This window comes from Dendropsophus ebraccatus, chromosome 3, assembly GCF_027789765.1.
Source record: "Dendropsophus ebraccatus isolate aDenEbr1 chromosome 3, aDenEbr1.pat, whole genome shotgun sequence".
Taxonomy (NCBI): Eukaryota; Metazoa; Chordata; class Amphibia; order Anura; family Hylidae; genus Dendropsophus; species Dendropsophus ebraccatus.
In genome coordinates, this window is record NC_091456.1 from 25,438,820 (window position 1) to 25,460,239 (window position 21,420).

The following is a 21,420-nucleotide window of genomic DNA, read 5'->3' on the forward strand; positions in this document are numbered from 1 at the left end:
GTGCTCACACAGGTGGGGAATAGGAGGCAATCTGCCTGGAGCATTCCTAATGATTAGGAGGGCGGGGAGGAGGGACAGAGAGGTTGTGCCAGCCTAATACATACACAATCTAGGCCACGCCCGTTGGGCACGGGGCTGCAAGGTTAAAAGTATTTTTTTTAGGGCAATAACTGCATCACCTGCCGAATGGACCCCAGGACAGATCTTGGATTAAAAGCAGCTATCCGAAGGTACAAGTGGTTTGGGGGGGGGGGGGGGGGGGTCAGATTGTAGGTACAGAGTCGCTTTAAGTATTCAGATGCAGCTGTCAAAGTTGACAGCTGCATCTGAACACTTACTGCAGCCCTTCTCTGGTGTCTAGTGGGGTGGATCGCCGCAATCCCTGCTTCTGACCTGGGCCTGGGTCTGCGCCGTAATGGCGCTGATCCCGTCTCGGCACTCTATTGCTTTCGGCTGCAGCAGCTCTCAACGATCTCTCGGCTCTCATCGATCTATGCAGTATAACTATATTGCATAGATCTTAATGAGAGATCAGTGTACTTATACTAGAAGTCTCCCAGGGGGGCTTCTAGTATAAATGTAAAAAAAAAAAAAAGTGTGATTATTAATTAAAAAAAAAAGCACCCTCCCCTAATAAAAGTTTGAATCACCCCCCTTTTCCCATGTTATAAATAAAAATAAATGTTTTATATCGCCCGTGCTCAATCGCCCAAAATATTAATTTATTTTATTCCTGATCTTGCACGGTAAACAGCGCAAGCGTAAAAAAATCCCAAAGTGCAAAAATGCGCATTTTGGTTGTATCAAATCCCCCAAAAAAATTGTAATAAAAAGCGAACAAAAAGTCGGATATGCGCATTCAAGGTACCGATAGAAAGTACACACCATGGCACAAAAAATGACATCTCACACAGCCCCATAGACCAAAGGATAAAGGAACATATATTTAACAATGGTTTGAATTTTTTAAAAGCCATCAAATAAAATAAAAGTTATACATGTTACATATCGTTGTAATCGTAACGACTTGAGGAACATATATAACAAGAAAGTTTTAGCCCAGGGCGAACGGAGTAAAAACAAATAAAAAAAGCGTGTTTTTTTTTTTTTTTTCAATTTCACCACACATTTAATTTTTTTTTTTACTTTCGCAGTGTACTTTATGAAAAAATTCAGCCGGTCATTGCAAAGTACAATTAGTGGCGCAAAAATTAAGGGCTCATGTGGGTTTCTTGGTAATAAAATGCAAGTGCTCTAAGGAGGCTCTAAGGGTTAAGAAACTTTGTAATTTGGTTTATTAGTCAAAAAATGCATTTTTATCATGAAAAAGCAGTTTGAAGCTCTCTCCCCTGTCTTCATTGTTCTCTATGGAGAGGGGAGGGGTGGAGGGTGATGAGGCACCAAAACAGGACAACAAAGAGTTCATTTACAGCTACATCACCAGGCTATCTCCTCTGAAGTCAGCACTGACCTCTTTGACCTCTGAATACCTGCTTTCACACAGGTCCTGCTGTGTAATCCTTTGTTTTCTGTTCTTTGCTGGCGACTAATCTCCCTCCTCCCTTCTCCCTCTCCCCCCTCCCCTTTCCATAGGTTACACAGGGCTCGACTGATGTAAAAGAGTCAAGATTTCCTGATAATGAGCAGGGAAGGGGGGACCTGGAGAAAGGCTTTTTGAATACAGATAATGGCATATTTGCCTAATAAATCCAATTACAAAGTTTCTTAAAATCGCCTGGACTATTGATTTCTGCAAAAAAAATAAATCAAATAAAATATGACAGTGACACTTTAAATTGAAATGGTGTCTGGCAATACATCAAACTTTTGTAACTTTTGTATTGTTTTCTCTTACAGGTTCAGTGAAAAAAACTGTACAGTTTACACAGCATTCCACTTCTCCTATTGTTCCAAGTTTACGGTATGTGTAGTAACTGACCTGACCGTCATTTATTTCTTTGCTGAAGTGTTATTCAATATTTCAATATTTTGTAGGGTTCGACCTAACAGCCATGAGCATGACGGAAATGAACTACAAACCACCCCTGAATTCCGCACTCATGTCGCCAAAAAGCTTGCTGCCATTCTAGACAGGTAAGGAAAAGCACATTATACGGGGGTCAAATCACGTTATTAGGACCACTTACTATTTCCGACATTGGCTCATGAAGTAAGGGTGCATTTATACTGAGAGATTTATCTGACCATTTTTTGAAGCCAAAGCCAGGAATGGATTTGAGAAGAGGAGAAATCTCAGTCTTTCCTTTATGACCTGATCTCTGTTTATAGTCTGTTCCTGGCTTTGGCTTCAAAAATCAGATAAATCTCTTTGTGTAAAGGCACCCTTAGTCATATGTCCTGAGCGGGCTTGGTAGATATGAGGTGTGCCATTGGCTGTCCCTGCCTTATGGGAGTTGTAGTTTTGCAACGGCTGGAGGGCCAAGGTTCCCCATGGCTGGTCTCGGTGCTGTCAGTGCTGCATACAGCGGTTGCTCTGGATATTAGCTGGTGGTCATAATAATGTGACTCAAATGTGTAATTCCTGGACTGTAACAGTAATCGGCCATTTGCCTATGTTCTCCAGCTGCATCAAAGAGATTCCTAGAAGTAACAGTGTCAATCAGGAGTCTACAGCAGCGCCAGACTCTGAGGATGAAGGTAACTAACAGAAAAACCACTAGTCATGTCAGCATTTGGATACAGATCACTTATTCCTATTTTCACTAATCGGAAATGTCACCTTTAGTTGCCTTACTAGCGTTATAAGGCTATGTTCACATTACGTAAGTTCTGCAGAAATCACATCCGTTGTTACAACGGCTGTGATTTCTGCGTTACATACATTGTGCTGCAGGCTGAGGGAATCCTGGCCGGAGTGTATACGCTATTCACTGAATAGCGGCCGCAGAAAACCCTGTCAGTTCACACAATGGAGCGTACGGCTCCAGCCGAACGCTTTATTGTGTGCAGTGGGGAGTTCTGATGCGGGCGCCCACGGATGTGCCCGCTTCAGAACTCAGCAGCCCTAAAGATCATCTGGCCGGCCAGGCCGGGTCACGGAACGGCCAGTCTCTTACGAAGTGTGAACATAGCCTAAGGATGTATGTGTGTGTCCTTATTACAGCTGTAAGTCCCGGTCTGATGACCCGAAGTGACAGCTGTCCGTTTGGGTCATCAGACCTGTGGTGGTTGGGCCAAGACATGTGGCTGTAATATCAACTCAGAAGCCTCCATATTAGGGTAGTGTGTATCCAGTTTTTAAAGAACACCTATAAGGAAAAAAATCTATCCTTGCTATTGAGTGTAGAAATCCCTGTCTGCAGTTACTAACTTTGGTATATACATGTCTCATGTTCAATTGTCCATGCATCCCATAGTAAGTTGCATCTACATCACATCTAACAGAAGTTATAGTTATTTAGATAATTCTAATTTGTGAGCATACAATAAAAAAAAAAACTCAAAGTCAGAGACGGGAAAACACACCTAACACAGAAACTGTGCAGTAGCAATCTTGTAAATGCTGCAGAGCTGTCTCTCAGACTATATGGCTGCCCCATTATAACGTACAAAAAAATCAATTACAAATTCTACCTTAAGGAAATAGAAATATAAAAAAGAACATGTGTCAACATCTGTCCCCAATCAGTAAAGAAACAAATGGAGACGACATGTTCCCTTTAAAGGGGTACTCCCGGCTGGGGGGCTTTTTTACGTATGGCCGGAGAGAAGGGATCCCGCCTCTGCCACTGACTGGCTAGGCGGACTTGAAATGTCATGTCTCAAGCCCGCGTCTGTGACCAGGAAGCAGCCAGGCAGCACGGACCGGAGCAGCGCGATGCGGGACACCGCACTGGAACCGGGGAGGTAAGGGGACGTCATTGCCCTTATCCACCTCCTCCCCGGCCATACGCAAAAAAGCCCTTCCGCTTGGAGTACCCTTTTAAGCCTGAAAATGACTGAAAAGTTTGCAAGCGAAGTTTTCAGCGAAATCTGCTGCGGATCCATGTAGTGTGAAGGTCTATGGGGTTATTTTTATTCTGCTGCGGATATGTAAGCCAGCCCCTTTAATCCCCTCGCTGCCCCTCGGCCCAGAGCATACATCACCTGCTCTGGGCCGCGGCTGTGTGTGAGGCCTCACATACAGCCGCGGCACTGAGCAGGTAATGTATGCTCCGAGGGGGGGGTTAAAGGGGCCGGCTTACATATCTTCAGTGAAATTAAAATTCCTCTGCGGATATATAAGCCCATAGACCTTCACACTACCAGGATCTGCAGCGGATTTCGCTGCAAACTCGCTGCGTGAAATCCGCTGCGGATCCGGTACGTGTGAAGCTACCTAAGGATGTGTTCACACGTACAGGATCTTCAGCAGATTTGATGGTGCAGATCTCAATGTTACTAAATAACTAAACACCGTATCAAATCTGTGCAATCAAATCTGCTGCAGTTCCTGTCTGTGTGAACACACCCTAAAGTGAACCATCACAACTATAAGTCATGTAACACTGTTAGCATCTCCTAATAGAGCTACTAAGGCGTTCTTTTACCATACTAAGTGTGCTATCTTCCTAGGGGGTATATAAGCGAAAACTGTGTTGCAGGGAGAGAGGTGGGAAAAAGTAATTTGCGTGTAACCAGTCACGGCTCTCTGTCCGTCACCGTGCTCTGCAGGTATAATAGAAGCGTATTTGCCTGTCAATCATCCCTGCAGAGCTGTAACTAGTTACGGCCTTCCTTCCTGCAGCGTATGTTGGAATAAAACAACATTTTCTCCTATATACCCCCTAGGAGGATGGCACATAAAGTATGGTAAGAGAATGCTTTAGCTGCTCTATTATGAGCCACTAACAGCGTTATATCCGTTATAGTTGTGATCGGTTCCCTTTAAAGGACACCTCATTTTGCGACTGTGCCAGGATCCTCCAAAAAAGAAAAAAATTTGAGGTATCCTAAAGTGTTGCTGTCATTTACATTTTTTTTTTTTGCAGAAATCAATAGTACAGGCGATTTTAAGAAACTTTGTAATTGATTTTATTAGCTGGAAAATGCATTTTTTTTTATTATGAAAAAGCAGTTTGAAGCTCTCCCCCCCCCCCTCTTCATGGTTTTCTATGGAGAAGGGAGGGGTGGAGGGAGATGAGGCACCAAAACAGGACAACAAACAGTTAATTTACAGCTACATCACCAGGCTATCTCCTCTGAAGTCAGCACTGACCCCTCTGACCTCTGAATACTGGCTTTCACACAGCTCCCACTGTGTAATCCTTTGTTCTCTGCTCTCTGCTGCCAACTAATCTCCTTCCTCCCCTCTCCATAGGTTATACAGGGCTGGACTCATGTAAAAGAGTTGAGATTTCCTGATAATGAGCAGTGAATAAGAGAGGGGAGGGGAGGGGACCTGGGGAAAGGCTTTTTGAATGCAGATAATGGCATATTTGGCTAATAAACCCAATTACAAAGTTTCTTAGAATTGCCTGGACTATTGATTTCTGAAAAAAAAGTGACACTTTAAAAATTCTAAGAGAAACCATATTTTGTAGTTGCCAAAAGGACAATGTCTTTTCCAAAATCACATTTCAGCAACAAGAAAGTCTGTGGTGCAGTGTTGGCTGATCGGTGCTGTCCGAGAAGGGAATGTACTTTTCTGCAATTTCTTCTTTATTGCTCAGGACAAAAAAACTTGTAAAAGTTATATCCTTAGTTGTCCCAGTTTATTTTTTATATTACGTTCAGCCAGGAGGCTAGGCCAAAGTTGAATTATTTGCTAAAATAGTGTGAAGGAGGTGAGTGCACCAGCAAATCAAGTGGGTTATCATCTACAGGTGAGTACCACTACCGGCACACCTCACGTCTCCGACATTCTAACTAACCAGTCTGAAGTTTGCTTTTGCTTGAATTTTTCTTACTGGGGTTATGCCATTAGTCTGTATGTTCACTTTTTCTGCCTTCTATGTGATGTATTATAGAGGGACTCTCCTTATGTTGTTCATCATGCATATGAACTTTTTATTTTTGTTTTATGTTTTCAGGTTTTCGGCTTTTAACAACATCTGTTCCTGGGGATGCTGGGAAATTATTACCTTTCCCAACTTTAAAACGCAGGGTGGCATCTTCTACAAGGTGAGACTATAGGGGAGATTTATCAAACATGGTGTAAAGTGAAACTGGCTCAGTTGCCCCTAGCAACCAATCAGATTCCACCTTTCATTTTCCAAAGAGTCTGTGAGGAATGAAAGGTGGAATCTGATTGGTTGCTAGGGGCAACTGAGCCAGTCTCCCTTTACACCATGTTTGATAAATCTCCCCCTATGTTCATTTTCACAAGTAGTATAAAAGGAAATTGTATGAAGTGTTTTAGCATGTAGGGGGGATTTATAAAGAGCAGTATACTTGGACGCCGGCCTTAAATTAGGCCTCGACCCCTTTCCCCAGCCAAATTCACTAAGAGGTGCACTATTACTTTCCATGAGCGGAACTTTTTTTTTTTTTTTTTATTAGCAGCGTGATAAAGCTTGAAACAAGTTTTATTATTTTCTTTATTGTTCGGTTTGTATAAAGTGCAGCATACATTGGGTAACTATATAAATAGTAATGTATATACATCATACCATTTTCCACAGTGATTTATGCTTGGGATATTTACCCACCAGTGTCTGTATAGAAGGTATGGACTGAGCTCTTTTCGGAAGGGATTGTAGGACAGCTCATGAAATGACTATTCCTGTTAAAAGTTTAGAATTGCAGTATATGCTGTATGTCAGTCACATACAAAACATTTATATATGCCTTCAGCCAGCATCCGTATAAGAGTGTGCATTTTTACAGACTTAAAGTGATACTGTAACCCCCTTTACTCTTGCTTCATTTAATCGTTTAACAGTGTCAACTGGGCGGGGCTTCTCAGCAGTTTGGCCCTATCTCCTGGCTGGGGAGAGGGCCCAACTGTCATGAAGCTCCACCTAGTTGACACTGTCCACTGATGAAATAAAGCTGTTTTAGGGTGCGTTCACACCTACAGGATCTGCAGCAGATCTGCAGCAGATTTGATGCTGTGTTCAGTTATTTAAATGAAATCTGCTGCAGAAAATCAGCTGCAGATCCTGTAGGTGTGAACGCACCATTAGGGTACAAACACACACAGCAGATACGCAGCAGATATTATGCTGTGTTCAGTTATTTAGATCTAATCTGCTGCGTATTTGCTGCGTATCGCAGCAGTAAATACGCAGCGTATATGCTGTGTGTGTTTGTACCCTTAGAGCAGAAAAGGTATATATCAAATGTGCAGCATATAGAGTAAGGGGGTGACAGTATCACTTAAAAGATCGTCCATCAATATCAGATGAATGGGGATCCAACACCTAGAATACCGACCAATCATATGTTTGCAGGGCTGCATTACCAGCATCCACAGCTAAACAGAACAGGAAACATGCAGCTCTGTACATTGCATAGTGGTAAAGTTGGGTTACTGCAGCTCAGTTCCCATTGAAGTAAGTGAGAACTGGATTGCAGCAGTCCAGAATGGCCACTACACAATGTACAGAGCCATCTGATTCCTACTCTTTTTTTTTTTTTCTCCCATCCCTCCTCCATTCTGTATGTCGCTATCATGGCTGTGACTAAGAGCTGATTGGTGGGGGTGCTTGGTGTTTCCCACTGATCTGATATTGATGGCCTATCCTGAGAATAGGTAATCAGTAAATTTTACCCCAATTTTTTTGTGTGTTCCCCCCCCCCCCCCCATGATCTTCCCTTGCTACAAGAGTCTTTATTCCTTGTCAGATGGTGCAGGAAGGTTGGCGGTCCAGTGTGTTGGTTCCCTGATGGAATATTATGCTGTAGTCAAAGTTTATCCTATGGCTTTAATATCCAGGTTCTATGAAATTGTTCTTCTTAGCTGTCTGGTTGTTTAGTAAATAATTACAAGTGCTCACTAATATTTCTTCATCTTTGCCCGGCAGTGAGGATAGTGAAGAGGAGAAACAGAGACGGTTTCGTGAAGCGGCTGTGTCTGGTGTAGATATTCTTAGACACAGTGCATTGCAGACATCCGCTGTGGAGACTTTGGATACAAACAGTAATAGCCAACCTAAAAAGAAGAAGAAAAAGAAGGCAAAGAAAGAAAGAGGACTAAGTGATGGGACTGAATCTGATGACCAGAACATAGAGCAAGGAGGTAAAACGAATGGGTTGTTAAAGAAGAAGAAGAAGAAACAAAGAAGACTGAGTGAGGAGACTGGACCGGATGATCAGAACATGGAGCAAGAAAGTAAAACGAATGGGTTGTTGAAAAAGAAGAAGAAAGAAAGAGGACCGAGTGAGGAGACTGGACCGGATGACCAGAACATGGAGCTAGAAGGTAAAATAAATGAGTTGAGGAAGAGGAAAAAGAAGAAAAAAAAAGTAAGTGGATCAAATGACGAGACAAAAACTGATGGCAAGACAATTCATCTAAAACCTAAAAAAAAGTCTAAAAAAGACCAGAATGGTGGATCAGAATCTCATCATAGGCCGGAAACCATAAAAGATGGGTCTAAGAGGAAAAATGATTAAGTGGGACTACATGAGATCAGGAAAAAGTAAAACTAAAAAGAAGAAAAAATGGTTGTATAGAATTGTACTGAACATGACTGCCGCATTACCGATTCAGGTGGATTGTCAATTACTTATCCAGGCAAATACTGTGTGTTTGAGCAACACAAATCTAATTTTATATAGATACAAGTTCATCAAAAGTGGTGAAGTCTTCAGTGGTTTCAGCTGTTACTGAAGCGTCTAGTCCAGGAATATGTGCTAGAATATGTACATTGCAGCCGTTTTGTACAGCATGGTTTTATCCATATCCCCATAGGAAGATGATGATGATCTTCAGGGACTGTGCTCGCGCAACAACCCATGTCCGACAATTGTTTTTCAGCTCTCGTACATCCTTTACTTATCGGAAGTCCAAGGAACGTACTGGCAGGTAGAGCTATGCTTGCGGATCGTTCACTGTGAGGAAGATGTCATCTGTGTGGACATATAATTGTCTATGGTGTTATGTGAAGGGGATAAGAGGTGGCTGTGGCTCTCTGGGGTGCTGGAATTCTGGTAGTGTACCAAGCTTGCTGTAGACACTATACCAGAAACAGGAAAAAAAAAAAGAAAGATTAGAGTGCGCGCTGTTGATTTAATAGTTTTTGACTGTTTTATGATTTTTTTTTTTTTTCAGGAACAGTAAAATCTTGTAAACAATGTTTTTTTATTATAAGAGTAAAAATAGAGTTGTTGGCGAGTTTCAGTGTAGCATTGCTGTAGAAACAACAGTACGTGCCTGTCTATTTGCATTGTTAAATCTGTTAACCTGGTAAGTGAATTATTCTTTATATTTTTTAAATATTTTTGTGATAAAACTAAAAAATCCTTGGTGATGCCTTTTTTATTTTGTTGTCAGTCCATGTTAAAAAAAAAAAATGCAGCACACCACATCACAGCAATCGTACATTGTGCAAGCAACAGGACTAGAGATGAGCGAACTTTACAGGAGGCTCAGGTTCAATTGATCCGGGACGCTTGGCATTTGACTCCCTAGGGTTGCATCCATCTTTTCCAGCACACAGAGTCAAATGCTGAGCGTTTGGGTTTGGACGCACCTGAAATTACTGTAAGTTCACGTAACTCGACTTTTTTTCTTTTATCTTGAATAGAGATGAGCACATTAACAGTAATAATAAAGCAAAGCGCTTCATTATATCTGCAATCGGCTCATCAGCCGGCTGCCTTTCAACTCAGTGCAGCTCCTCCCCGGGTGCTTGGGAAAAGCTGCATCCAGTCTTGGGAAACTGGGAGAAGTTTCCTCGGACTGGATCCAGCTTTTCTCCCAGCTCCTGGGGAGCAGTGTCACTGTGTTAAAAGCCCAACAGGCCTAATCCTAAATGGTGCCACAAAGCTTCCATGTAAAAAAAAAAGTTCTAAAAATTTAGATCTAAAATATTAAAATAATTTTTAAGATGAACCTGAGCTAGTGAGTGTATGCTAGCTACTATGATCGCTACACACACACACACACACCACAGTCCTGCTCCCTTATATCTTAATAACTTATACTTCAAGGAAGCTGCATAGAGGACATTTTATAGCAGTACTGAGCAGTGTATACTGTGTATTACACACCAGAGTGCCCATTTTATACAATTTGGTCCTGTGCCATTTAGGAGTGGCTTTTTATAGGTATACTTTTTCTTACTCATGGATTGCTCCTTACTGGTTGGGCTTGGAGATAGACGATGGCTGGGAGCGAGATGCAGGATATTGGAGTCCTGACTCTGAAGCTGGGAACTCTGCGAATCTCCCTGTGCATTAGAGTGCAGGGAATGGATCTAGAGAAAGAAGGTTTATGTAGATTTAGAATAAAATAATAGTCATGAATGCCCTGTTTTCTTATTTTCACATCACTTAAAAAGGAAGTGATACAGCATAAAAATATATTAGGCAATTGATCTTTATACATTCCCAAATATGTAGCTATATATTGAACAAAACCTGCACATTAGATCTGAGGACAGGAGTAGTATGGGGATAGTTACCTGTTTGCTGGGCGTCAGGCTTGTTAATGTTCCCAGGTTAGACGTGTCAGTGATGACCATTGTTTGTGGGAAGAAACTAGCAGATGCGTACTGTGTGACATCAGGCTTATGGCTATACAGAGCTGAAGAAATAAAATCATTATTGAGACCCTGCAAATATATCTGTATCCCAGTTTTACTTAAACCACACTATCCTTTCTTACCATGCGGAGACTGGAGCTGAGCCATTGTGGCCATGAATGGGTTCTGCGTCATATGACCTTGGACCTGTTGTACTAATGGCTGCTGATGAGAAGGATGGATTTGCTGAGAGAACTGGACGGGCTGCAAGGTGGTCAGACTGCTGCCCACACTGTTTATCACAGGAACACTCTGAGATTGGGATGTAAGACCTGAAACATAAAATTAGCATAGAATAAAGCTTTAGGGCTCCTTCACACGTCCGTGGCCGTTTTTACCATCAGGAAACACTGATCAGGAAGCCTTTCAGGAGGCTTCAGGAAACCATCAGTGTTTTCTGGTTGTAAAAATGGAAGAGTATGAAAAAGAAACGTCACCTGCTGCAGCGGTGTCCTCAGCACCGCAAAGAGTAATTGAATTGGTTGGGAGGTGGTGGCCTCAAGAGTAATTGGCAGGGTAGGGAGGTAATGGTACCTGGTCAATCACAGCGCCGCATTTAACTGTAAAGCGTCGGCACCGATCCGCTTTTTACGGGGTGCTACCACCAGCCGCTCGGGCTGCCATGCTATGCTTCCAAACTTTGTCCAGAATTGTGGATGCTCCCATAGGGTTCTGTAGGCCATTCCAGACAAATATAGGACATGTCCTATGTTTTTAGGCGTGGACATCCTTCAGAAAAAATCCTAAAGGGTATCCGTGCCCAATAGCACCCTAAGGGTACAGAAATTTACCCGGATTTCCTGAAGTTTCAAGTGCGTGTTAATGGGGGCCTTATGTTCCTAGTCTTTACTTTTCTTTTCTCTCAAGCCTCTTCCATAAATGAAATGTAGATAAAAAAAATTACGATATCTGATATTTACAATGGAAATTTCTATTACTGGCAAAGGACATTGGACAAAGGAGTACTGATCATCATAAGGCTAAAAATAAAACTATAGGGGGAGATTTATCAAACATGGTGTAAAGTGAAACTAGCTCAGTTGCCCCTAGCAACCAATCAGATTCCACCTTTCATTTTCTAAAGAGTCTGTGAGGAATGAAAAGTGGAATCTGATTGGTTGCTAGGGGCAACTGAGCCAGTTTCACTTTACACCATGTCTGATAAATCTCCCCATAGTATCGAAAATGTTCACGAATTAAAGCAAATGTACCATTAGGTAAATCGCTTTGTGTGTTTTTTTTTTAGACTGGTGCCAGCGTGGGTATGCTGGTGCCGCTGTCCTTTTTTTTTTTAGAACCGCTGCTTGGTTCCTGTGCATGGCGCTGGTTTAAACCCAAGCTTTAGCCGGGCATGAGGCACTGGGGTTGGCCCACTGGCCCCCAGTGCGATGATCTCCCTTCGTCTCTGTAACACAGCGCTATTGATTCTAATGGAGCCGCGTCACAGAGGGGAGGGGGTTTTGTCACACTGGGGGCCGGCGGGCCAGCACCCAGTGCTTCATGCCTGGCCAAAGCTTTGGAATAAAACAGGCGCTATGCACGGGAACCAGGGTAACGTTTTTTGTTTTTTTAACGCGCCACCGGCCGATCTGTATGTAGAGTACAGAATATTTTCAATTGATTTGTATAGACACAACAGCCTTCTTATATGGACCACATAGGATGTTTGTTTAAACTTACCTATGACTAAAGTTGAGGGGCCGGAATTACTAAATGCTGGTCCAAGTGTTGCATCTGTGCCAATGGTCATGACACTGGGGAGTGAAGCCATTATGAGGTTCTGCGCTTGGCTTAGAGTGTGCTGTCCATGGTCCAGGCTATGGAGCGCCGTCAAAGTGCTGACAGGTGGGAGGGAGCCCCCTGCTGTTGACAGTAACTTGTCACTGCTCATGAGACTGTGGCTGTGCTCTATACCGGATGGAGAGAGGCTACTTTGGCTGGTCACCATTGAGGATCCTCTATCATTGCCAGAGTCTTGGGAATAACGAAGACCTGTTTCAAGATAAACACTATAGTAGCTTGAGCTGTAATAAGCCGTCAGAATATTCTAGCACACCATGTGCTTCTTACCTGATGCTTTGACAGTAGGTAGATCATGGGTCGGCAGAGGGGGTACAGAGCTCTGTTGACCATTGTATGTGTCCATTGCAAGCTTGTGTCGAAATGCTTCTTCTTTGCGCCGGTTTGCAAACCAGTTGTACACTCGCACTTCTGTCACCAAGTTAGAACCCAGCCCTTGGGCTTGTGACGGGGACACTCCTCGTTGTAGACACTCTGCCCTTGAGTGGACATAAGATGATGATGGACTGATAAAAACATATATTGTTTGGACATATACCTATACATTGGTCCAAATGCCAGACTTAATAAATAACCCCCTCCCTTATTACCATGTAAAGTTATTTATGTTTAGTCATTTGGTATTGCAAAAAATGCATAGATAAAGCCCCCCTAAGCTTTATTGTCTAGTGTAGGATGGCCAGAGTCTATGGATTACACATTATGCTCACACTATTGCAGGGTTTCCCAAAGTACTGTATATTTCTTAGTGTAGGATCCATATCTTAACGTTCCTGTACACTTGGGGGGGGATTTATGAAGACAGGCACACGCCTCTTAGTGAATCCGTCCGGCTGGGCGCCCAAACCTGAGCCTGGCGTGCTAAATCTTCCAGCAGGTGTAGATTTGGATCATGATTTACGCCTGCAAGATAAGTGAGGAGTGGGAGGAGGACTTCTCCCCACCTTGTCACACCTCCCCAAGCTCCCCCAGCCCACCCATCAGGCGAACGGGGCATGCACCAGGGAGAAGGGGCAAATCTGCACCTTCTCTCTGGCGTACGCCTCGTGTGTACATTTCATAAATGTCCCCCTGTATGTGGCTGTACAAGGGTTCGGTTATTAGTATAAGGTGTGTAAGGGGCTCTCCTGACCATTCACCGACAGATGATGTTGGTAGAGACAGATCGGGTGTGATGGAAAAATCACCACCCCATCCCTTTGTTTTGGGAGGGATAAATCAAAGCAAAAGCTCTCTGGCTGCGGCTTAAAAAAGCGGTGCACCTTTTTTTAAATTTCCTCCCCTGCTGCAGGCTGATATGTACCCTTACCATTGATGATTGGTTTACAACGGTACAGCCTCATTCCGGTGGTATGGCGCGGTTTGGGTCCCACTGGTGGTAACCACGGCTCTTCTAACCCTCTTCTTTACCCATTGGTTTTGAAGACTGGAAGTCAGGGTCTCCAATGCATCTCTATGAGAGTCTGACTTCCGGCAGCTAATAGGAAGAGGTCAAGTGGGCATCAGCGGGACCTAAACAGCGCCGTAACACTGGAATGAAGTTGCGTCGCTGGAAACTGATCGTCAATGATAAGTGTACATATCAGCCAGCAGCAGGGGAGGAAAAAAAGGTTCCCAGCTTCTTTAACCCAATAGAAAACACATGAACGCTTGGATGTGCTGAACGTTCCTGTGTATCGGGGGACAGGAGAGATAGCTGATGGCTGGACGATTGGTCAGTCCTCAGTTAATAAAGGAGTATGGCCACCTTTACTTCTCAAACTTCTGCGAATTTGCAGCATTAACAAAGCAAAGCGCATCATTGGCTCGGCAGTCAGCTTATCAGCCTGCAGGTCATGAACTGTGTGCTGCCCCGCTCCAGGTGTTTGTTTTCCCAGGACAGGATCTGCCTTACCAGACACCTGGAGCGGAGTGGCACAAGGCACCACTTCATTAATATTGTAAATTCCAGTTTGTTTGTTTTTTTAGCTGTTTTTCTCCTGCTGCTTTTCCAGCTGTTTTTTTTTACCTGTTGCATTCCTCCACAAGTGCCTCTCGTTCCTCTTTGCTTGGATTTTTCTGTCGTTCATAGGCTTGAAACAAGATGTGCTGTGAAGCCGGACCCCACTTGAATCTGTTCCTTCTAACTTTCTTATTTGGTACTTCTTCGCAAGACATATCATCTGACATCATGGCTTGGCCTGCATGTGTGAACTCTGGCATTAAAGGGAATGTGTCATAAAAAATAATGATGTGCTTTTTTTTTAACAATTTTTTTTTTTCTTTTTTTCTTTCATTTACCTTTTTACTATCTGATTTAAATAAGTTTTCATTATGAAGCTAGTGTAGATTTTCAAAATTTTTTATGCCTACTAGCAATATAAATCAGATTTTTGTAATGAAGCCACGCATGCTCCCCACCTTGCTGCTCCACCCCTTCAAGTAAGCAGGGCATACGTCAGCAAAATTGCCGAAATACATCATGCATACAATTGCTACAGTAAATCCCCCTCCTTTCTGTTCTGTAGAGAGAATTTTCCAGCAGTCTCCTCACTGTCATCACAAACAGGATTACAATCTAAGGTGATACCAGTGTAAGGGCCCTATTTCACCGGACGATTATCGTTCGCATAATCGTTAACAATTAACGTTCTCAATCGACCGCTATTGTGGAAGACCTGAAAACGTTCACTCATTTCCATGGAACGATAATCGTTACTTTTGATCGTATTTGTGATCATTTTTTCTTCGCTATTTCTACGCTATTGCATTCGTATCTACTGCGAACGACGTCTAATGGTACTTTAACATGGAACGATTGATTGTTCGTTTTTGCACGATAACGATCGAATTTGAACGATAATCGTACGTGTAAACGCAGCGAACGATCAAACGAAAAGCGAGAAATCGTTCATTTTGATCTTTCAACATGTTCTCAAATTATCGTTGGTCGTTCGCAAAAAATTCGCAGATCGTTCCGTGTAAACATTCTTTCAACGATTTCACCTATGTGTGAGATAGGCTTAAGCGATCGGAAAACGATTGCATAACGGTTTTTCCGTACCATATATCGTTCAGTCTAAACGCTGATCGTTATAAAAAAAACATTGTTCATTCAAAATCGTTAATCGTGCGATCGGGCGAATTATCGCTCCGTGTAAAAGTACCATTATTCAATGCGAACGATTTGCGAACGAGCAACGATAAAAATAGGTCCAGTTCTTCGGGCCCTATTCCACCGGATGATTATCGTTCAGATTATCGTTAAAACGTTGAAATCTAAATGATAATCGTTCGGTTGAAATGCAGTTAACGATTAACGACCGAACGAGAAATCGTTGATCGCTTTATAAGACCTGGACCTATTTTTATTATTGCTCGTTCGCAAAACGTCCGCAAAGCGTTCGCATTGAATAAGACGTCGTTCGGTCGTTCGCAATAGATACGAACGCAATAGCGAAGAAATAGCAAAGAAAAAACGATTGCAATTGTGATCATAAGTAACGATTATCGTTCCATGGAAATGAGTGAACGTTTTCAGGTCTTTCGCAATAGCGGTCGTTTGAGATTGTTAATCGTTAATAGGGCCCTTATAAAGCGATCAAACGATTATCGTTTAGATTTGAACGATTTAACGATAATCTGAACGATAATCGTCCGGTGGAATAGGGCCCTAAGACTGGATTAGGCCATTCACAATAGGTGATGGTCAGAGCTCCTCCTCACTGCATAATGACCACTCTCCTATAGAACTAAATAGCTCAGCTCCAGTCTGTTATTTCCTATGTCCATGAGGCTGCTGTTAAAGATATTTCTAAATGCTGTGCTGAAAGTCCAGGCAATGTGGCTACCCTTTTGAAGGGGAACTATCAGTAGGTTAGACGAATCTAACCTGCTGATAGCCCCCTGTAGTTCCGGGAACGCTGAGGAGGAAGGTATATGTGTTACCTTCCTCCTCTGCACCGCTCCCGCACTGTTTGTCAGGGTAAACTCTGCTCTGAGCACCCTTAGGAGCACTGCCGCGTCATCCAGCCCGACTATATATCTTTCTCACAAACCAGATTTAGTAATACTCACGTCTTGCAATTTCTCGCTGTTTGCCGACATACCATGTATACAGTGCCGCCCGCTTTTGAGTTTTCATGGGTGTCCCTTTGTTAAGGTGTTGGGATAAATGGGACTGGTTGAGTCCTGTAGTGTCCACCACTTCCCTCTGAGGAATATTGTGCTGCTGTAAGTAGGATTTGACCAGTTTGGCCACATGCCATGGATCTTCCCTACAAAATAAAAGTAACACTGTTTACCTTATAATAAGATCACCAATCTGCTGCCATTTTACCACTCACTGGATACCTGCGCATCTCAGCACACAGCATGTCTATAGCGAATCACTGGCTGAGCTGGATCAGTGCTGTTGCCAGTCACAATAGCAGTGACTGGTTGTCAGTAAGGTGAGTAATGCATTGTTTTCTAGCTTGTCCTTTAAAAATATTTAATTTCACATACTACCCTAGGGCCAGTTCACACAGAGTAAAAGAGACAGAACTCTCCTCCACGGAATCCCACCAGCCTCTGTGTGATACAGGCTGTCTATGGGAGGGCTCGCGCCTCTCCGCTCAAAATATTGACTTGTCAATTCTTTGGAGAGGCGCGCGAGGCTGGCGTGATTCCATGGTGGAGAGTTTCGTTACGGAATTGCGCCTCTTTAACTTTGTGTGAACTGGTCCTAATAGAGGTTGTCATGGGTTTTTCTAGTAGGCTAACATATGTATGTGGCCACCCAAGTATTTATTTGCTGTTTTATGACTAATGCTGCGTTTACACGAAACGATAATTGGCCCGATCGTATGATTAACGTTTTTTTTTCATAACAATCAGCATTTAGATGGTACGATACATCGTACGGAAAATTCGTTTTGCGATCGTTTAAGCCTATCTTACACATTGGTTAAATCGGCGAACAACTGTTCACTCGGAACGACCTGCGAGTTTTTTTGTGAACAATCAACGACGATTTGAGAACATGTTCAAAGATCAAAATGAATGATTTCTCGTTTGTCGTTTGATCCTTCGCTACGTTTACACGTACGATTATCGTTCGAATTTGATCGTTATCGCGCAAATTCGCACGATAATCGTTACGTGTAAACGCAGCATAAAAACTTGACTAAATGTAATTTTTAACTGTCTGCTTTCCAGTAGTTTTAATTAGATATGAGCAATACAGCCCAAGGCTATGTTCACACAGGTTATAGACAACGTCCCTTGTTTGGCACTTTAAAACAACGTCCGTTGTAGTACGTGTCAAAAAACGGGCATTTTTTGTTTTGAAAATTGCATTGAGATCAATATCTGGAAATAATTGACGTGTCAATTGTTTTTATATGGCACCGACATAAATGCAGTTTCTCTAAGGACAAAAATGGCCGTTCTTGACGTAAAAAATACGTTGTGTGAACATAGCCTATGGCCTATGGCTGTATCCATGTTTTCCAGGCAGTCCTCGGACTGCATCCACCTTCTCCAGGCAGGGGAATTCGTTTGAACCTCATCTTTCGGCAAATTTCCTCATCACTAGTTTTTCTCATTCTGGTTCTGTTTGTCCTACGTGGATCATCATAGATAACATAGAGCGCTTATGTTGTGACAGTTGTGTCATCTCCTCTTCACTTCTCATTCGGCAGAGTATGTTATATAAAATGTTGCTATAACCTCATTCCAGAGCGGCACTGGTTTTTTGCTTTTAAGTATTTGCAGTTTTTGAATTTTTTTTTTTAATTTGTTTTTGTGTTCTTGTTTTATTGTATGGTAGGTGGTCAAAGAGCACAGGTATTTATAACACTTCCTATGGTTCTGAAAGAGTTAATACTTATCAAGAAACACATGGCAATAACTGGAAAAGAGAGGGTTGGGCAACCTTTAGATTCAGGGCTATATTGAACACAGTGTGTGCCTAGAGGCTGCTTACACATAGTAAATTTATAATTTATTTAATAAAATGTGCTGATCAATAATTTCGCGAGTTGTTAACATGTATTTACAGCGGCTTGTGAAAGTATTTAACACCCCCCCCCCCCCCCCCCCGGCTTTTTACCTATTTTGTTACCGTACAACGTGTGTTTAAATCTATTTAAGGGTACAAACACACACACCGTATACACAGCAGATACTCAGCAGATACGCAGCAGATTTATGCTGTGTTCAATTATTTAAATCTAATCTGCTGCGTATCGCAGCAGAAAATACGCTGCGTATACCGTGTGTGTGTTTGTACCCTAAAAAATATATATTTTTGGGAAACAAAAAAAAATTAAAATTGGCATGTGCATATGTATTCATTCCTTTTGCTATGAAACTTCTAAAATATTCTGGTGCAACCAATTTCTTAATGCCTTATGGTGGTTTTACACGGAGCGATAATTTGCCCGATCGCACGATTAACGATTTTGAATGAACAATTTTTTTTTTATAACGATCAGCGTTTAGACGGAACGATACATCGTACGGAAAAATCGTTTTGCGATCCTTTTGCGATCTCTTAAGCCTATCTCATACATAGGTGAAATCGTTGAAAGACTGTTTACATGGAACGATCTGCGAATTTTTTGCGAACGATCAATGACGATTTGAGAAGTTGTTGAGAGATCAAAATGAACGATTTCTCGCTCGTCGCTTGATTGTTCGCTGCGTTTACACGTACGATTATTGATTAAATTCGACCGTTATCGTGCAAATTGGAACGATAAATCGTTCCATGTAAAACCACCATTATCCAGAAATCACATGCTTAGTAAAATGAAGTCCACCTGTGAGCAATTTAAGAGGTCTGTTCATACTGAGTAAGGATAGCTTCACACGTACCATATCGCTGCGTATTTAACGCTGCGTTTTTTACATGCGAGTTTTGATTTTCACATGAAAATCATGTGAAAATCAAAACGCGCATGTAAAAAACCCAGCGCTAAAAACCCAGCGATAAATACGCAGCGATACGGTACGTCTGAAGGCACCCTAAGGGCCCTTTTACGCAGAAAGATTATCTGACAGATTATCTGCCAAAGATTTGAAGCCAAAACCAGGAACAGACTATAAACAGAGATCAGGTCCTGGCTTTGGCTTCAAATCTTTGGCAGTAATTAACACACACACCGTATACGCAGCAAATACGCAACAAATATGCAGCAGATTAGATCTAAATAACTGAACACAGCATCAAATCTGCACCATCAAATCTGCTGCAGATCTGCTGCGTATTTGCTGCGTATACAGTGTGTGTGTTTGTACCCTTAGGTGGTTTTACACGGAGCGATAATTCGCGCCATTAACGATTTTGAATGAATGATTTTTTTTTTTATAACGATCAGCGTTTAGACGGAACGATACATCGTACGGAAAAATCGTTATGCAATCGTTTAGGCCTATCTCACACATAGGTGAAATCGTTGAAAGAATGTTTACACGGAACGATCTGCGAATTTTTTGAGAACGATCAACGACGATTTGAGAACTTGTTGAAAGATCAAAATGAACAATTTCTTGCTCGTCACTTGATCGTTCGCTGCATTTACACGTATGATTATCGTTCGAATGCAATAGTTATCGTGCAAATTCGATAAATCGTTCCGTGTAAAAGCACCATAAAACAGGTGGAATTTCGTGCTGAGCCCCCGCTGCAAACTTCTCTCGGAATTCCACCTGCCTCAGTGTGTCGATGCCATGCCTCGCTCTCTGTCGCTCTCTGCTCATAGAATTAACTTGTCAATTCTTTGAGGGGAGGCGTGCAAGGCATCGCATTGACACACTGAGGCAGGCAGGATTCCAAGCGCCTGTTTTTCTGAGTGTGAACAGACCCTTAGGGGGGCATTTATTAAGTCCGGCGTTTTTTACGCCGGACTTAAAAATGCCCCCGCAGCTCCGGCGCTACGGAAATTTATGTAGAGGCGGACTGCCTCTACATAAATCCCGTGCGCGCCGGTGCGCACCGCCGAAATCCGAAATGCCATTTGCATATAAAAAAATACGCAAATCGGCACCTTCCGCCGAAAATCATCCGTTCGCAGGATGATACATGTGGCCCTTAGTGTCACATGGTCTGTCAGTATGTACACACTATTAAGCAAGAATAAACTGCCGTCAGCCGACTATTCATCCCTGTTAATTTGTTTACAGCGTGGCTTTGGCCATTTAATTGATTGTAACTTTCATAGGCTACAGACACGTCAGACTCGCAGCCTAGTAGCTGCCAGGACACATGCTGCAGGCCTGAAGAGAGAAGAGCCACTTCATTGTGAAAACCCAGACTAGGTGAGTATTAGATTTTTTTTATTTTTTTTTCTATTTGGCCATAATGGGGCATTTTTTAGTACAGGGGGGCGCAGCATGGGACATTATAACTATATGGGGGCTGCAGCAGGGGCCATTATTAGAGAGGACATTATGGTATTACAATTAGACAGAACCTGCACTGTCCTGCAGTAATGCCACACATACAGTAAGGCTCCATTCACACGGAATCCCGCCTGTCATAATGACAGTCTACGGGAGGCTCATGCACCTCTTCTCTCCGCGCTGAAGAATGGACATGTCAGCGCAAAGAGAGGAGGCGCATGTGCCTGCCATAGACTGTCATTATGACAGGGAGGCTGGCGGGATTCCGCGACAGATAATTCCGCCAGTTTTGCTCCATGTGAACAGAGCCTTAAAGTGTCACTGTCATTATAACTTTCAAAATCTAAATCAAAAGTAGATGTGATATAAAGCAAGTTTGCAATTTACATTCATTACTGTTTTTTCAGTTATCATAGAAAACACAGCACTTCCTGTTTTCTGACTTTTTTTTCTCAAAAAACAGGAAAAAGTCAGAAAACAGGAAGTCCTGTGTATCCCGGGCCATCTGAGCGCTCACAGAGAGAAGGCAGTCATGTGACTGATGGACACATTGAGGGGAGAT

General features: G+C 42.6%; 2 protein-coding genes across 5 annotated transcripts in view; one reads left to right on the forward strand and one right to left on the reverse strand.

Moving 5' to 3' along the window:
- The window catches only part of C3H12orf43 (chromosome 3 C12orf43 homolog), a 13,805-nt gene extending 4,288 nt beyond the window's left edge, over positions 1 to 9,517 (forward strand). Inside the window, exons 2-6 of the mRNA XM_069961248.1 lie at positions 1,858 to 1,921; positions 1,996 to 2,094; positions 2,585 to 2,658; positions 6,033 to 6,123; positions 7,968 to 9,517. Coding sequence (XP_069817349.1) covers positions 1,858 to 1,921; positions 1,996 to 2,094; positions 2,585 to 2,658; positions 6,033 to 6,123; positions 7,968 to 8,559 — 920 coding nt within the window. The 3' untranslated portion in view covers positions 8,560 to 9,517. The remainder of the gene's footprint in view (positions 1 to 1,857; positions 1,922 to 1,995; positions 2,095 to 2,584; positions 2,659 to 6,032; positions 6,124 to 7,967) is intronic.
- Positions 6,526 to 21,420, reverse strand: part of HNF1A (HNF1 homeobox A) — a 21,867-nt gene continuing 6,972 nt past the window's right edge. The window contains exons 2-10 of one of the 4 annotated variants that reach the window (XR_011362098.1): positions 16,548 to 16,747; positions 14,500 to 14,686; positions 12,762 to 12,970; positions 12,372 to 12,683; positions 10,775 to 10,963; positions 10,572 to 10,693; positions 10,232 to 10,364; positions 7,141 to 9,122; positions 6,526 to 7,015 (exon numbers count right to left, since the gene is read on the reverse strand). Coding sequence is in view for 3 of the 4 variants with exons in the window: in XM_069961245.1 (XP_069817346.1) it covers positions 8,995 to 9,122; positions 10,232 to 10,364; positions 10,572 to 10,693; positions 10,775 to 10,963; positions 12,372 to 12,683; positions 12,762 to 12,970; positions 14,500 to 14,686; positions 16,548 to 16,747 (1,480 nt within the window). In the remaining variant the exon portion in view is untranslated. Of the gene's footprint in view, positions 9,123 to 10,231; positions 10,365 to 10,571; positions 10,694 to 10,774; positions 10,964 to 12,371; positions 12,684 to 12,761; positions 12,971 to 14,499; positions 14,687 to 16,547; positions 16,748 to 21,420 lie in introns of all 4 variants that reach the window. The other 3 variants (XM_069961246.1, XM_069961247.1, XM_069961245.1) reach the window with 3 other exon arrangements.